This window comes from Lissotriton helveticus, chromosome 11 (assembly GCF_964261635.1).
Source record: "Lissotriton helveticus chromosome 11, aLisHel1.1, whole genome shotgun sequence".
Lineage (NCBI taxonomy): Eukaryota > Metazoa > Chordata > Amphibia > Caudata > Salamandridae > Lissotriton > Lissotriton helveticus.
The window spans coordinates 208,105,446-208,123,687 of NC_136072.1; the positions used below are offsets into that span (position 1 = coordinate 208,105,446).

The 18,242-nt window shown below is 42.5% G+C and overlaps 1 protein-coding gene across 3 annotated transcripts in view; it reads right to left on the reverse strand.

Moving 5' to 3' along the window:
• Positions 1 to 18,242, reverse strand: part of ERICH6 (glutamate rich 6) — a 407,363-nt gene that overhangs the window by 257,521 nt on the left and 131,600 nt on the right. For 2 of the 3 annotated variants that reach the window (XM_078666089.1, XM_078666091.1), the window contains 2 exons: positions 14,957 to 15,015; positions 14,751 to 14,873 (listed from right to left, as the gene is read on the reverse strand). In XM_078666089.1, the coding sequence (XP_078522215.1) occupies positions 14,751 to 14,873; positions 14,957 to 15,015 (182 nt within the window). The remainder of the gene's footprint in view (positions 1 to 14,750; positions 14,874 to 14,956; positions 15,016 to 18,242) is intronic. The other variant, XM_078666090.1, reaches the window with a different exon arrangement.

Sequence of the window (18,242 nt, forward strand, 5' to 3'; positions counted from 1 at the left end):
ACGTCCATCTCGATCTTTTCAGACTTCCTCGCAGAAACCGGAAAGAAGAGGACAGTCAGAACACAGGGAAAAGCACGTCAAGTCCAAAGACAAGGAACCTGCTCATCAAAATAAAAAGTTACAATTTCCAAAGAAGAAGGTAGCCAGTATTAAAGTAATCAAACATGCCGAGGATCCTGAGGACACAGCTGAAAAACGGAGAGTGGGCTCAGACAATGCTAGACAGCGCAGCAGAAGTGAGCACAGCTCGCAAGATCCTGATGAATCATCTGGAGACAGTGGACACGAATGAGTACATTCAGGTGGAAACTGCAGATACCAGAGTTAGCAAACCTCATAAAATATATGAAATAACTTTACGTATAGAGGGAGATAAGACTAGGAAAATAAGGGGTCTATTTTGGGATAACCTCTCCAAAGGCTATGACATCCTTTTAGCTGAAAAAGACTGGCCACCAGAGTTTGTCAGGGAGTGCCCTCATGGCGAAGAAATGATTATGCCTGCCTTCTCAAATCACATTCCAATACATAGAAAATATACACTTGCAAGAAAGTGGGCAGTAGCCCAAGCTCCTGCATTATATAAAAACCACGTAGGATGGGATGAGGACTCACCTCCTCACAAAATCCAGTTAAAATCTCAACCAACTGCACAAAGGCAGTACCCAATTAAGCATAAGCTAAAAAACAGGTCAGGGAGATCTTAGATCAACTTGAATACCAGGGGGTGATTGAAACATGCACCTCACAAATGAACAATCCTTTGTTTCCTGTCTCTAAACCAGATGATTCATATCGTCTAGTTTTGGACTACAGACACCTTAACTCATGTTGCAAAACCTTTGCAGTACAAAACTCACACAGTGCTGCACTAATGAATAGCATAGTGCGCAAAAAATACAAAACAACATTAGACATCTCTAATGGATTCTTTTGTCAAAATATAGCACCTGAAAGCAGATATTTGACCGCTTTCTCAATAAATGGCTCGCAGGAAAATTTCTGTTGTTTGCCCCAGGGGTTCAAGAACAGTCCAGGATTATTCTCAGCGAGAGTAACAGAGTTACTACAAATGTATGATGACGAGGCATTATCTTATGTCGATGACATCTATCTAACAGATGATGACTTGGATACTCACTTGAAAAGAGTGAACACCATAATACTTGGGTTCGCAGCAGAGGGTTACAAATTGAACTTCAAAAAGTCAAGAATTGCCCATCTAACTGTCCTGTTCTTAGGATATGAATTATCAAGTGAAGGCAAAAGCCTGGCAGACAATTTCCTGGAGAAATGTGCTGTAATCCAAGCTCCAAGAACGCTGAAAAACTTACAGTCAATTCTAGGTTTCCTGAATTTCGGAAGAACTTACATTCTAAATTACGCGGAGAGGGTTAAACCTCTCTATGACTTAATAAGACCAGATTTTAAAAGAATCAATTGGACTCAAAAACACACAGAAATTTTGAGATCTTTACAAACAGACATGTTAGTTAAAACAGAACTGCAAACACGCGATAACACACGCAACCTTGTGATTCGGGTCATCCCAGGAAGATGCGGATTCACATACCTAACCTCTAATGAGGGAGAAACGGTACCAATAGCTTACAAATCACATTTGTACACAAAAGCTGAAATAAAGTTTAGCCCGACGGAAAAAATTCTAACAGCGGTACAGACTGCTGTAGCGAAAGAAAGATCCCTAGCACAAGGTAAACGAATAATCATCGTTACACCAATACCAGCCCTAGAGGCGGTAACAAAGGCAAGCATTCCAAATGCTAAAGCTTTACATCCGAGATGGATACAGTGGGTTAATTCTCTTGCTGCAACAGATGTGGTATACGAGTTTGATCCTAATTTAAAAACACAAGAATTTCTCCAATATGAATTTGAATGTACTCTGCCGACCGAAATCCTGCCTCTAGAACATTACGGCTGTATAATATATACGGACGGATCAGCACAACCCGCAGTTGGGGGTAAACAAGCTTACAGTGCTGCGTGCGCGATTGTTAAAGGTCGCTGGCACAAAGGAAAATTTAAACCACTGGTCACTAAAACGCAATCACTAGGAGACTGTATAGCTCAGCGAGCTGAACTACTAGCATTTAAGACGGCGCTTGAAAATACGGATCGCGAATTCCCCACACTCATAGTGTGTGATTCATATTATTGCGTTCAGTCTTACAATGAATACTTGCAGATCTGGGTTCAGAATGTTTTTAAAGATGCAAAAGGTGGCACAATCAAGCATAAAACGCTTTGGGAACAAGTAGTTCTTTTACAAAAGGAACTACAAAAGACTTACGTGATACATACACTGAGTCATCAACGTGATGGCGTTCACGTTGTAGGGAATTCATTGGCTGATGAGGCAGCAAAGTCAGCTGTCCTAACGGCTTCTGTAGCTGCCATCACCCGGTCAAAAACAAAAATAGACAGTGAAATATTGCAGGCTGTCAGCGCTACAGAAAAAAATGCAATAAAAACACTCCCGAAAGGCTTTCCAGTAAAGTACTCATACATAACTGATGCGAATAACGTTCCTTTTGCTCGAATCCCTGGAGTGGGGGATAGGGTAATTCCAAACATGGAATACAGGTTAGGACTCATTATAGCGGCACACGAAGGGCTTGCTTCTGTACATGCTGGCGTTTCAGCCACAGTATCGTTATTAAAACAGAGATACTGGTGGCCACAAATGAGAAGACAAACTAGGAACTATGTTCTAGAATATGAAATATGTCAAAGAATGAAGGTATCAACAGTGAAACGACCAGCACAGACGCCCCTTCTAATCTCAGATAAACCATTAGCCTGTGTTTACCTGGACCACTGCTGTCCCTTACAAAGGGACGGTAACTATAAATATATCATGGTCGCAGTGGATTCATGCACGAGATTCATTTGGATGTGGCCCCAGCGCTCGGCTGACGCCAGAACTGTTATAAAAGATTTGCGAGTCTTTATCGGCACATACGCAATTGGCATGCTACATTCTGACCAGGGTCCTGCGTTTAGCTCTCGAGCTTACAAAGAGGCCATGAACAGCATGGGCATTGCATTGCGGTACTCTTGTCCCTTTCATCCTGAGGGAAACGGAATTGTGGAAAGAAAAAACCGTGACATAAAGCAATCTATAACGGCAAAGGTATTAGGTTCGGGAGCTGGGTGGGTCAAACATTTAATAAGTGTCCAACGTAGTCTTAACAATCTGCCAAGAAATTCTCTGAGGGGTCTCAGTCCATACGAACTATTGTTTGGGACTAGAATGTTAATCCAGGACCTCGACAGTCAAATTTCAGTGGTTAAAGAAAAATGCTTTGATATCAAAGATCGTTTGGCTATTTTACAGGACTTAAACGAAAAGAGAAAAGACCTGAGCAACATAAAGTTGAAGCAACAGCCAACAACCACTGAAGAGAAACCACCTGTCCCAGCAAGACCTGTCTGGATTCCAAAAATCGGGGATCTGGTCAGAGAGAAGATCGCGGTAAAGAAGGAATTTGGGCCTTCTTACAGAAAAACAGTACCTGTCTTGTCTGTCAACGGGACAAGATCAGTAGTATTACCGCCCCTTGCTGGTAAAAAGGAGAACCGAGTTGTATCCATCGACCTGGTTAAACCACAATCATGTGGCCGATAACAAGTAGTAGGCCAAGTGGACTCCCAAGAAGTAGTAGAACACCAAAGTTTGCTACAAATACAGAGGTTCAAACTGAGAGACTAATCACAATTGATAAACCTACAGTGAATCAACAAGGACTATGCAACAAAGCCATGGAACTTAAACCTCTTGAAACCCAAATCAAAATCTTACATCAAGAAACACCAGTCTACAATGATGTAACCACAGACTATGCTAATGAAACAAAGAAAATTCAAAAGGCAAAAAAGAATCCAGAAGCAATTGAAACAATTGACAGAACAGCATCTGGCTACTTCATCAACTTCGATGATTTTTCTAAAGATCCAAGTGAACCTGAGGAAGAACCAACAACAAAAACCTTTAAAATCAAAACAAAGGAACTCTTTCATCAACTTAAAGAAACCTATCTGATTTCTCCATGGATTGAACTTTGGGTGGCACTAGGAGTATTCATCCTCATACTTTGGCTCATCATGGTACTATGCTTGGGACATTTCATTGAGGGAAAATATGTTACAATGGACACAGCAAGTCAGAATATCAACTTGGTCCTGAAACCACACAAGTCTTCACACATCGAGAAAAGAGAACTCTCTTCAGTAAACTTCACAGCCAATCCTATACCCGGTGGGGTAGCTTGGGACAAAACTGATTACGAAATCTATGGTCCGGTTGAGCTCCTGAAGTATCCTCATCAATTCAAGATTTCATTGAGTGACTTTGTAAAACCGAGCACATTCGCTGATGATTGGGACTTTGAAAGTATTAATGATATGATGTCAGATCTAGTGATGTCAGCTAAATTTACAGGACATGATTATTTACAAGGTTCATCTAATTATGACCAGATGTATTGTTATAACCACTATGGTAACTATTATCTGCATAAATCTGCTCAACCTAGAAATGTTTTAAATTATAACCAATGGGAACATTGTGCTACTCCACCAAAAGGTAGTTCAAAAACATTTTATGAAAAATTTTCTTATTTCTCAGGGTTTAACACAAGTGATGCAGAAACATTTTATTTCAAATTGTTAAATAAGATAGGAATGAAAACCATGCTTACAAACACAAAATTGATCTATTCAGAGACATTTTTTGAAAAAATTAAAACATTCGGTTTTGATTTCTGGAACAAAAATATTGAAACGAAGACAATCTGGGGTACAAAAGATTGGCAAGTGCAAGGTTTAGAATCATTATTTAGAGCCTGCATGATCCCAGAACAAATTATATTTTTGAATGATACAATTCAACAGACAACCTGTCTTGGCCTAGCCAAAATTAAAGACTTAAACAAACCGTCTATTCCAAAACCAACACCCGACAGTAATAGCACTACAGATGTTGAGATAGACGTATCCCATATTTTAAACCAAAACAGAACACATCCTGATTGGAAGAAAATGGTTGATCTGGCCCACAGACACAAATAACTGTCAAGATAGATTCTTGAACAAAAAACAGGGGTTCACATTGACCAGGCCAGACCCTAGATACTCCCAGAGACAACATCCAGGGATTGTAACTACTTACAGTGTAGGGAAACTCTGCCTCGAATGGCTACAAACATCCACACTGGCAGAAATTAAGCAACACTTGACTTTACTTAAAGAAGGTGCTGACTTGCGTGATTTCATTATGGGACCACGCAAACAGCGTCAAAAACGTTTCATAGCGGCCTCTATATATGCAGCTTACAATGAAGCTTGGAAAGTAACTCAAATTGAAACAGCAGAGAAAATACGGGAAATTGACCGTGTTAATTTGGAAAAATCACTTTCTGTTGTGGACAATGGGTTAATGACTCTGTCTTCCAGAATATATTCACTGGACAGTATTGTATCATCTGCAATCGATATAATTGAACAAGACTTACTGATGTTACAACACGGTCAGTCTCAATTGCGTTCTATTGTACAGCTTGGCTGGATGTTACAAAATCTGCGTTCAGGCTACGTGCCGTGGCGTTTAATCAACACAACGTCATTATTCAGTATCTTTAACCTTACTGATACACAAATCAGTTTGGCACAAAAGGGTGCAGAGTATACAATTCTGAGCATTGAAAAACTTGAGAGATTACCATTGACAATGTCAGAGCGACCTGTCATTGAATGGATAATACATGGGATAATAACTATTCCGATAACAACTTTCCAGTTTCGATACTGTCAAAAATATATACAGGCAGGCCAGTATGAAAGGTTGGGTAAAGGATACATTAAGTCAACATGGAAGTTACCTTATACACACACATGTTACAGTAATAAGGGACAAAGTGTATTTCTTAGTGGTAATAATTGTGAAAAATCACTAAGTGGTATACTTCTGTGTCAGGGAATAGGTTTACATGGGGCCTGCGAGGGGACTTCAAATAACCTTTCATGCCACCAGCTCGGCACACCTGCAGCACGAATAGAACCATTCTTTAGAAGACTTTCTAACGGGAGTTACATTCTAATTGTAGATCACAGATGTTGTGGCTTGCTGCCAGGAAAACCTTATCTAGTAAGCGTGACTTCCATGGTCATTTGCTGTGAACGAGTATTGTTTCCGAATGACATTCCAGACAGGGAGGGAAAAATTTGGCCCTGTTTGAATATCTCTTCTATTCGAATTGATACTTTAAGCAGAATGAAGACTGTGCTCCTACAGACGCCAACCCATTTGACGTCATCAAAAGAAACGTATGATCTCCAAGTTGCAAGGACAACGGGTGAGATACATGCCTTGTTATCAACAAATTGCCCCCTACACTTCGCAGAAATGCTAAACGAAATCTTAAATATTTCTGATACAAATGGTATCGCGAGTGTATTTAAGACCGTTTTTTCGGGACTGTTAACCCCATTCAAAGCAGTCCATGGTATTTTTCCAAATTTCGTCCATTCCATCTTTGGCGGACTTCCTCTCCTGTTGGGACTCGTAGCAGGCATCCTATTTTTGCTACTCTTGCTTCGTTATGGCAAGCCATGTCAAAGACAAGACTCCAGCAACAATGGAAGAAACGATCCTAGCTATACGCTACCGGGACCGCATAACTAAAGTCCTTGGATTAGCCCGGCTAAGAGATCTAAATATGACCTGGTTTCTTTCGTTCAGACCCATATGTCAGAATTGTGTCTTACCTGTATTAAGATGCATGCTATGCGGCGAAGAATGCATGTTGGACACCTGTCTTAAACTACAATCAGAAGTACCATTGGATGCAGATACTTTGTTGGGTCCAGTAAAGGCTCATGCATTGTGCTGTCCCCAGTGGCTACCTATCCTGATGACGGCATTCGTGGAGACTTCACCACTACGATTGAAGGGTAGTGATGTACAGGATGAGAGCATCATCAACCAGGTACGACCTTCTGTAAGCAGTACTGATCAAAACATCACTGAAAGCGAACATGCGCATGACTGCATGATAGCGACATTTTCCAACTTGGTCGAACTTTCACCAGAAGCGGTAGACTGTTTTTTCGAGAGTCTGTCTGAAATGATGTTTTCACCCGACCAGAGAGAATAACTTTAAACAAACAAACACACAGCGTTCCCTGAACTCTGAATTTGGCCTTCAGCTTTGGGAAAACAAAGCTACTGTGAACTATTTTTTCTCTCCTCTCCCCTGAAAAGCGAAAACCTTTCTCCCAAAAATCCAAAATATTTACTTTTTTTAAGCACTAGTCTTCTGCTTACAGTAGAACTATTCTTAGAGAACGGAGCTTCTATCTTTAGGAACTCTAGGGACAGTACGTTACCTCAACCTCTAGCTTATGTACAAGTAATTGTATTTATATGTGATGAAGTGGTCTCGCACTTTTTTTCTGTATTTAGAGCCATTTCATGTGTAATTTCGCAAATCATTCATGCTGATATAAAATGTGCATCTCCTTTTTGAATGATTATACTGCTTGAATGCATACAGTACCTATACTCATTTTCGTGTATTTCGCATATGCCATTTTTCAAATGCAAAAAATGTATTTTGGGGTGGTTCGGTATACACATGCACTATTAGTTATGTTTACTATTACTTAGTTAGTAAATATGGACATAAAAGCGTGGAGTGGGTGTAGTGTGTTTATCTAGGTACCTATATCGATACTCCTATTTCTGACCCTTGTCCGGTTAATAATTCACTAATATCCATACAACGGCACAGAATCCCGTTTTCAGATTAAGTCATAGCGCATGCTGTCACATTAAGCAAGCCCTATTCCTCCAGCCCCCTAGAAAGCACACCGAGTTCTCAAAACAAACCAAACCTCCAGCAGACCTGGGAAATCCCCCGTAGCTATTGTTTTGATTTCGTTCGAGAACTCCTGTAAAGAATGCAAGAACGACCAGTTCTTATGACATCCTTAGTGACGTATTATGTCCATCCTTATGTCAAACACGGCACCTTTCAGGTATAAATATACCAACGCTGCCCTAAGCAAAGAGACGGTGGTGATGAGCTTGGAGCAGCGCTACTTGCCGGAGAGCCCAGCTGATGCAGGAAGCCCACGGACGCTGCCCCTCCCTTTTGACGCGCTGAGAGAGACGCTGTCTTTTCTCCTGCCGAGAAATCCAGCCTCCGGCGTTTCCGGCTTACCTTCGCGGGTAACTGGGATACCGAGTCCTGAGAGAGAGATACCAGCCCTCCTGCCTTCTAAATCCCAGGTACTGAACTGACTAACCCTTTACAGAGAATTCTTGAGTCAGATTCTTGGCAAAACAAACTTAACTTAAACTGCTACTTACTTACTCCCTCCCATGTATTAGGCTTAGGTCAGGTACACCGGGGTAGGCGTAGTTAGAAGCACCAGTTGAGAACGATTAGTCAATGTATATATGTATGTATATCTTTTATCCATTTTAAAGTATCATATGGCTAAGAAACCATATCTATGCTTTTACAGTATTATTTTATAATCCTGCTTTTACTGTATGCACTTTACTTAACCTTAAGTATTGCTACTGTAGCGATTCATTTCTCTTGTATGAGAAAAAGAGACTGATCAATAAATAACACCTTTTATTGAACACGCCCATCTCTTCTTTCTCTACAATCTGGTGGAACTAAGTATGCACGTACTGACTGAGTAAAATAGTTTTCTTTTGTTTTCACACGACTCTGGAGATATACTCTTGATTAGGGAGAGCAAAGTTGTCATGTTCTATGGTTGTCAGAAACTAAATCCCTTCTTGTCTATCCAGGGAGGTTTAACTCCTCCTCGCCTATTCGAGAAAGTTTCTAGTGAACTCTGAGCTAGCTGGCACACAAAACTTAAGTCTAATATCGTCAGTAGAAGACCTAGTTAACCTCTGTCCTACGTCTATACTATTGAAGATATTATTCCAATGCGCAGAGCCTATTGGGATAATAGGAACTACACTACAAATGCTGCTTCCTGGGGAGTAGCCTTCTGCTTAAAAAAGCACCAGGTTGGTTTTGTCCATCATTATTGGTCTGGGATAGAACTGTTCCTATCCGTAGCTCAGGGGCATCCATCTGCACAAAGCACTGCTTGGAGTAATCTGGAGCTTTGAGAATAGGTGCTGATCACATTGTCCACGTTGCATTTTGGGCCATTGCCTTTTGCAGGCACTAAGCCTACTCACACATGTGAGATACCATTTTTATCGGGAGACTTTGGGGAATGCTAGGTGGGTGTAAGCTTGTGGATCCATGCAGATTCCAGAACTTTCCATCACAGAAATGTGAGGAAAATGTGTTTTTCTTTTTACAAAGTTTGAGGTTTGCAAGGAATTCAGTGTAACAGAACCTGGTGAGAGCCACAGAAGTCACCCCATCCTGGATTTCCCTGGGTGCCGCCTTTTCAAAAATGTACAGGCTTGCTAGGTTTCTCTAGGTGCCAGTGGAATGAGGGTATCATTATTATTGGGAGACCTTGGGGAATGCAGGGTGCATGGACGTTTGTGGATCCATGCAAATTCCAGAACTTTACATCACAGAAATGTGAAGAAAATGTGTTTTTTGACAAAGTTTGAGGTTTGCAAGGGATTCTGGGTAAAGGAACCTGGTGAGAGTCACACAAGTCACCCCATACCGGATTCTCCTGTGTGTCTAATTTAAAAATATATATAAGTTTGCTAGGTTTCCTTAGGTTAAGGCTGAGCTAGGGTTCAAAATTCACAGCTAGGCACATTGCAAAAAAAGGGTCAGTTTTCACTGGTGACACAAGTGACAAACTATTTTTGTTGTCGAGAGACTTAGGGGAATACAGAATTTCAGAACTGTTATTACCTATTGTTAGACCTGGTACCATTGGCGTGAATCTCCCTTCCATTTTTTTGCTGTTGTCTCCTCTGTTTTTGGTATGTTTTTGCTGGTTAGACGCTTTGGGCACTATGCCACTGCTTTTCAGTGTCACAGTGCAAGTGCTCCCTATGTTAAATTGATGTAATGGATTAGTGACTCCATGATTGGATTATCTGATTTACTTGTCAGACCCTAGTACAGTGCACCATGTGTGCCCAGGGCCTGTAGATCAAATGCTGCTAGTGGGCTTGCAGCACTGATTGTGCCACACACAGGAGCATCTTGTAAAGTGTGTCTCAGGCCTGCCATTGCAGAGCCTGTGTGCAGTCTAGTACTGCCATGTCGACTTGGTAAGTGCACCCACTTACCGGTCCCTAAACCTTCCCTTTTCTACATGTTAGCTACCCCTAAGGTAGGCCCTCAGGCAGGGTGCATTGTATGTAAAAGGTAGGACATGCCCTGATGTGCGTAGCATGTCCTGATAGTGAATTACAGCCAATTTTGTTTTTCACTATGGCAAGGCTTCCTGTTCCCATAGGCCACGATGGGCAGTTTGATTATAACATCTTATACTCCTAACTGACCCATGGAACATAGTAGAAAAACAAACTTAGTATGCCTGAACTCAGAATGATAAAATACATCTTTTGGTGAGGTTGGTTTTAACATTCTGTGTTTGAAAATGGCACTTTTAGAAAGTAGGTATTTTCTTGCCTAACCATCCAAGCCTGCCTCTGCTAGGTTGTGTATTCCATGTCTGGTTTGTGAGTGACAGGGGCTGGGGTGGCTCCAGGAGACAGGGTGAGTCAGCACAAGGCTGAATAGACCTATCTGCATGTAAAGTGGTGAGAGGAGTAGCACCTGGGCCTGAATAGGACTGTGCCTGCCATCCACAATGCTGACTCCACGTTCTGTGGTGTGTCTGAAGACCCTGGCCCACACTGACAAAGGAAGAAGGTGCACACTGGCAGAATGCACCCAGAACTGGTTTGGAGTAGGTACACAGCCCTCTGCCTTCAGAGGACAAAGGATTTACTGGTATAAATATTGGGGCCCAGACCCCAGGACTTTAGATCACTTCTGGGAAAACAAGACCAACCTTTGCCAAGGAGAAGAACCAAGGAAGCTGCAGGATTTTGGACTACCCCTCTGCCAGTGTGCTGTTTGCTGGGTTGGCCTGCAGTGGTTTCTTTATTACCAAGGAGAGGAGAAGGAACTTTTAAGGAACTTTCATCATCAGAAAACTCGTAACATTGGTTCCTATGGGAATAAAAGTGTTAAAGGTTCACAGGTAAGTAAACGACTTGTGGGTATGACTTTTGGGGGTTAGGACCAAGGTTCCCCAAGGTCCAATTTGGCACTCGAATTGCACCACCAGCGGCACTGGAGCGGCCGGTGCAGAGTGCAGGGGCTCAATGTTAGCCAATAGGGATAAGGGGGCCTTCGGTCAGGGGCTGCTTATGAGCAGGCTACTCGGTTGTGAGAGTAAAGCTCCTGGGGGATTAGCACTGCGGGGGCCAACAAACAGCACAGGAGCTGCTTCACCAGCGGCACGGAGGTGGCGAGATGCAGTGTGCCAAGAAAGTGAGAGGAGCCCAATGCTTCCCAATGGTTTGAGGAAAAGGCTGCAGGCTCGGGCAAGGAGATTTCCTAGAGGCAATCAGAGGTAAGCTGAGTTCTTGGGGGATGCCTGGACACTGTCGGTTGGGCCACCCAAGTTTGTGGGGCATCGGGTGCAGGGGTGTCATTAGCCGTTGTACCGTTGGACCTTCTTACCAGCTCCTGTCGGGGGGTTCAGGTTGAGGCTGCAGGCGTTGGCTTGAAGCTTGAGGGAGGTCGGGGATCACCGGATTACAGGTCATGATTGCTGGGGAGACTTCCTTAAAGTGTTGGGCCACTCAAACTTGGCCCGTGGACCTCAGACGCAGAGTGGTGCTGAAGCATGGAGCTGCCTGGATCCAAGTCCAGGCCTTGTGAGTCTTTGTTGAGAAAATCCAAAGCTCGGGGGAGACAGAGTCTTTAAGTTGAGTGCAGGGCAGGTCTTCTGGGCTCTGGGGGGCTGCTGGCTGCTGGACATGCTGTGGTGTCTGCTGTAGGCAGGTTGAAGTTGGGAAAGGCTGGTAGGGCTGGGATCAAGGCAGTTGGTGTCTTCTTCTTGGGTCAGCACAGCTTTTCAGTTCTTCTTCTTTCTTCCTCGAATCTGAGGAGGTAAGGTTCAGGGTTGCCCCCAAATACTAAATTTAGGGGTGTTATAGGGGTGTGAAGGTTGGGCCCAATGGGTCCTTTCCTTTGGGAGAGTACACCTCCTATTAGGCCACTCTCCAGTGGGAGGGAGGGCATAAGCCTCTCTTTAAAATTGGCTGTGTCCCCCCATCTTGACGATGGCTGGGACTGAGACAAGTGCTTCCCTCATCTCCCCAACCTGAGGGGTGGGGTTGGCAAAGGTGGGTACACCTCTCTTCCTCACTCAGTTCTCCCCCCGGTTTTCCCACTCAAGGTGGGGGGCAGCACCAGTGAAAGCTAGTGGTGGGAGCAGCAAAAGGTAGGGACAGCTTGCAAAGCCTTCTGGCTTCGAAGCTTTCTCTTCGTGGATCCAGCCCATCCTGGGGGAGGAGGCATGACACCTCTACCCAGGATGGGATTTGTTTTTGGACCCAGAAAGCGGAGGCCCTCTACCAAGGGGTCCAGAAACCAGTCTGGTGGTGGAAAATGGTGAGTAGCCATTCAGGAACCACACCAGGGCTGGTCGTTTTTCAGGGGGCATCTCTAGGATGCCCTCTGAGTGCATTTTACATTAAATCCCACTCTGGCATAAGTGTTGGTTTAATGTGCTGAGAAGTTTGCTACCAAACTTCCTAGATTTTAGTAAAGCCATAATGGAGCTGTGGAGTTCATAATGACCAACCCCCAGACCATATACTCTTTAAGGCTTTACTGCACTTACAATGTCTAAGAATGGACTTAGACACTGTAGGGGTACAGTGCTTCATGCATCTGTACCCTTACCTGTGGTCTAGTGCACCCTACTAGAGCGGTGACTTACCTAGGCCACAGGCAGCGGGTTACAGGCAAGGCACACAGGGATGTGTGCCATGTCGACTCTACACGTTTCTCTGCACCAGAATAGGCAGCCTGCAATGGCAGTGTGTGGGTGTTTCGGATTTGAGGTACTATCGTATGCCGACGATACCCAGATCATGGTTTCCATCACTCAGTCGGCAAGCGACTCAGCCCTCAAATTCAGAGCATGCATGGAGGCAGTTTCCCAATGGATGGTACGCAATTTCCTAAAGTTAAACGGGGAAAAGACTGAGGTTATGGTCTTTGGAGGAAATCAGGACCTATGGTCTAAGGAGTGGTGGCCGTCAGCCCTAGGGGATTGCCCTCACCCCACCCTCTCCGCCAGAAACCTCGGAGTCTTGATCGACCCGGGCCTTTCATTTGACCCCCAGGTCAATAGAACGGTGTCCACCTGCTGTGCCATCATAAGAACTCTGAGGAAAATCGCCCCTTATCTGTCTCATGCAGCTCGGAAACAAGCAACAGTGGCCCTGGTCTCATCCAGGCTTGATTACTGTAACGCCCTCTATGGCGGCATCAATAAGTGCTCCATCCATCGCCTGCAGATGGTGCAGAACGCTGCAGCCAGGATGGTCTTGAACTTGCCGAGGCTGGCTTCGGTAACTAAGGCCAGAAAGGACCTCCATTGGCTCCCTATCCATTCCAGGATCTCCTTCAAACTCCTCTGCCTGGCCCACAGAGCTGTATATGGCTCAGGTTCAGAGGGCGTTAGGTCTCTCCTGTGTGTCTATACGCCCAGAAGAACTCTCCGCTCGGCCTCCAAGAATCTGCTTTCGGTTCCTAGATTTGCGAAGGCAAGGTGGGGCGGTAGAGCCTTTTCCACTCTAGCCCCCAAACTGTGGAACTCCCTCCCCCCAGAACTGTCCAGTCAGTCCTCTCTGATGGTCTTTCGTAAGCTTCTAAAGACCTGGCTCTTTTCCCAGGCGTACTAGGGGTCCTGCATTCAGCTCTTCTGAGACTTTTTGTCTGTTTGTCCATTGCGCCTTGATGCCCTTTCTGGGCTAAGTTTGTGCGTTATAAAACCTTTTTCATTCATTCATTAAGGTACAGGGCCTCTAAGGGTGGCACAATATGTGCAACGGCCCCTGGAAGCCTTCCCTGGTCACAGTGCTCTTGGGACCCTTGTAGGCAGGGACCCAGGGCACACCAAGTCAAAGAGCATCATGTGTCAGGCAAAAAGCGGGGGATTAAACAGGGAAAAAGGGGCACTTTCCTACACCAATTGGGTCCTGTTGCGGGGGACTTACCCCAAAAATGCTTGCTTTAGGTGTGCAAAGGCATCTATGTCCACTGAAGAGTCACACATCCACTTTAAGGGGGGGGGGGGACGTTGTGTAAGGCACAAAAAAGTGTCCTGCGACTGGGAGGACATATCGGCGTACGCTCTCAATAAACATAATAAACATCCTAGAATAGAGAAAAAAACGACTTAACTTGCTGCTGAGCAGCTAAGAAAGAGGAGGAGTGAACAAAGAGCAAGGACCACGTTGGGACCAAGCTACAGGCAGAGATGAAGGGCTTGGGCTCATTTCCTTCTGTTCATGGGAAAAGTAATTTTGTTGTACTTTTAAATGGCTGCTGTTAAAATGAAGCGAAGGAAGAAGACGTAATATGAGCCTCCGGTCCAGACATAGAAGTATGAAATATACTTTTCATAGGCATTAAAGATTGTGGCCAAGAATGAGTGGCCTCATCAAGTAATTGCATACCTACTATGAAACATTGGTGTATATTTATTTATATAAACTGTACCTGTATCTTTGAGTAATCCCTGCTTCTTTCTGAAGACTCTGGTTTGTATGCTAGAATAGTAGGCGGTCCAACTTTGGGAAGCGTTTGTGAGTCTTCAAAAATCTTTAAGAATTCATCATTCAGCTAAAATGAATAAAAACAAAGTGGTTTATCATGCGTTGGTTTTATGAAAATCAAAGATCAAAACACAAATTATTTGTTCATACCTCCATCTCACACAAAACACTCAAGTCTCCAAGGTCTTCCACCAGAGTTGAAAACACATCTGTGTATGATGGGCCATGAAAAGACAAAGTTACACTGTTATTAGATAACTTTAATTTTCAATATTACAAACATTTTTAAAAAAAAACAGCTTCTATTGTTTACCATTTTCTGACTGTTACTAACTATGCACTCTGTTGGCCTCCTTCAAATATTCCTGCGCTAAAAGCTAACACATTTGAAACTAGCTAGAAATAAATACTTGAAGAGTGCAATACAGATAATACTACTACCCACTTTCCTGCAAACTTAGTTAACTAGTTAGAGTAATCAGAACTTACGTGGTATGCTAACTGAAAGCACAAGTATTTCTACGGCTCGACAGACCCACAATATTTGGAAGTTCTAACTAGAAGCTGATATGGACATTAACTTTCATGATGTTTATTGGGTTTTTTTTCTTTGGAATTTTCTTTTTTTATCAAAGGAAAGCACGGAAAACTGAGAGCCCTCTATTGATGTTAATAATTTGGCTTATTTAATCAATGATTTTAGATTACACTATCCCCCTGGATGCCTTATAGTGGCCGTGAAAAGAAAGCTCTCTGCAATTGAGGTATATATTTAAATTCCTCAAAATGTATAATAAAATTCAAAGTTAAACATCTAACAGTAGCTCATATTCAATATATAAACCAAATGACTTTATTCATATCTTAAATTGCTAAGCCACTGCCACAATCCATTTGTTTATTTATCTTAGGCCCTGATTACGAGTGAAGGTGGTATTTTTCAGACCTCATAAATAACAATACTCCGGAGTACGTTATTTACTGGGTGCGATGAATATCGCCTTTTAGGAGTTTTCGGGGAACAATATGTGGATTTTGGTGTTTAACGCTCCTAAATCTGCATGGTACAATAAATACTGTTCACATTTCCCCTGGTAAGTCGAAAGTTTCACCAACCAAAATTTAACGGACGATAATTATCGGATACATTAAATACCTCACAACTCGTATTTCGAACCCATGACCAAACAGAGGTTTACACATGGGTGAGAATACATGACCCACTCGCAGGGTCATTAGTGGGACTGACTTTATTGAATATGTTAATTACCCGGTGCAATAAAGTATATACAACTCATAATTCGACTCCCTGTCCAAACAATGATTTGAGCAGGAGTCAGAATTACTGGGGCTAGTCATAATGAGGCCCTTTCTGTGAGTTTGCTTCAGTAGGCTACGCTATATACACGAACCTATTTTTATTTCAGTGTTCACTATAACTTCAGACGTAACCTCCATACCTTTAGTGTGCCTGCATTTTTCTATGCTGTTTGCCAGGTTTCCGTTCCTGAGTGCGAGCTTGTCTTCTCTGACAGCTATAAACCACAACCTAGTGCTCTTAGCACTGTGCTACAAATGTGTACTGAAAGTCATCATGTTCATATCTAAGATGAGGGTGGCTGTATCGCTTTCGTGGTTTTATTCAAATTTGAAAGGAAAACCTCCACCCTTATCTATTCTAGTTTATCTACACCAGCTGTACTGCATCTTATCCTTTCTTTCACCCTAATACATCTAAACCACCAACACCCTACTGCCTATATTCTTTGTTCTCTAACACCAGCATATACTGTTATGTATCTACACCTCCCAATATCATCATTCCTCTACAAATACTATAGCAACTATACCCCAGCTTATACCTAGTACCTATACTCTTTACTATATCTCAACATGTCTAAGCCTACATATGATACAGTGCCTCTACACATTCCCTGATTCCTTTGCTACTACCCCTAGCTATACACAGTGCTTCCACTTTTCCTTTTACACCTATCTTTCTCCCCATATGGTCCTTCTTGTTTCTATACCCCTTACCTCTATACCTACCTATATCCTATTATCTCCACGCCTAACAATGCCATTGACGAATAATCTTTATTGTATTTAATTATTTAAAACAATTACAACAATACACAATGAATGTCTCAAATTATTTACAGCTAAAAGTTTCCAATTGCTGATTTTCAAAAACGTAATATTCTTTATCTACACTATTTACTTTTTCTTAATTATCATGTACATTAACGATTGTAATATAAAACAGCTCTAAAAACAGCACCATCACTTTAATTTCTCCTGGAGGTTACTATTATGATACAGATTGTTTTGCTCTTAATGAAAACATTTCTGCCAGAATCCCTTGAGGATCTATATTGGAATCCAAATTTATTACTGACCAGGCATGTCTCCTTAGTGCAAAATCATTTGTATCTATTAGATTTGATGATATTTGTGTTGCAGTTCTTTCATCTTGATTAAAAGATGCCTTTCCCATAGTTGCTCCACATGCTTCTTGTCTGTTTAAATCCTTAATAGATAGAGTTAAATGACTTCCCCAAGATTCTATTGTAGTACTATGCAGTTGTTCCTCTATTTCCTTTCCGCATAAATTGCTGATAGAACAGCTATCTGATACTCGCAGTCTCCAACGCTATTTTATAAAAGCACTTTCACACAGATGTGTCAGATTTTTTAATCCAAAATCGAAACAGATTTGTGCGGGTGTAACTGATTTTAGAATTTTAAATACGGATCTATAAACTTTTATATGACTCCTGTTCAGTGTATCTATTTCCAAAACCCACATATTTTCTGTACCATAAGATAGTGAAGAGTAGCCAAGTCTCCATTACCTCAAGTAAGTGGGATAACGTCTGACAATTCAATTTTTGCTTAAGTATTTCAAATCCACATGTTTATGATTGTGCCTTAGCTTGAATGGATGTGTTACAGCAAACAAATGATGGACGGAATGCTGACAATGCAAACATTCTCCCCAGTCAAAAGATCTGGGTTAAATCCATCCTTCTTTTGCCCACTAAGCCACCCCAGTTTGGACCCCGCCATATGCAAATCAGTCTTGACCCTGTGCCCCATGGATAACAAGTGGGATTTGACGGACATCTGCTTATCCATAATGAACCCCAGATATTTATATGAGCAAACTTCCTCCAGTTTTTTTTCCTTCCAACCACCACGTGTGATTTTTAAACTTAAAATCAACCAACCAAATAACTTTAGTTCTATTTTATAATGCCATTGAATGTCAGCCCCTGCCAATATCCTACCCTACCTATATCCAAATACATCTTGCCCTACCTATGCTCCAGTACTTCTACCCCACTTATATCCTAGTAGCTCTACCTATGCCTTGTTACCCCCCTCTGTACCTGTATTGTGTGTCTTTGTCTTGTATATGTTTAATTTACTTGTT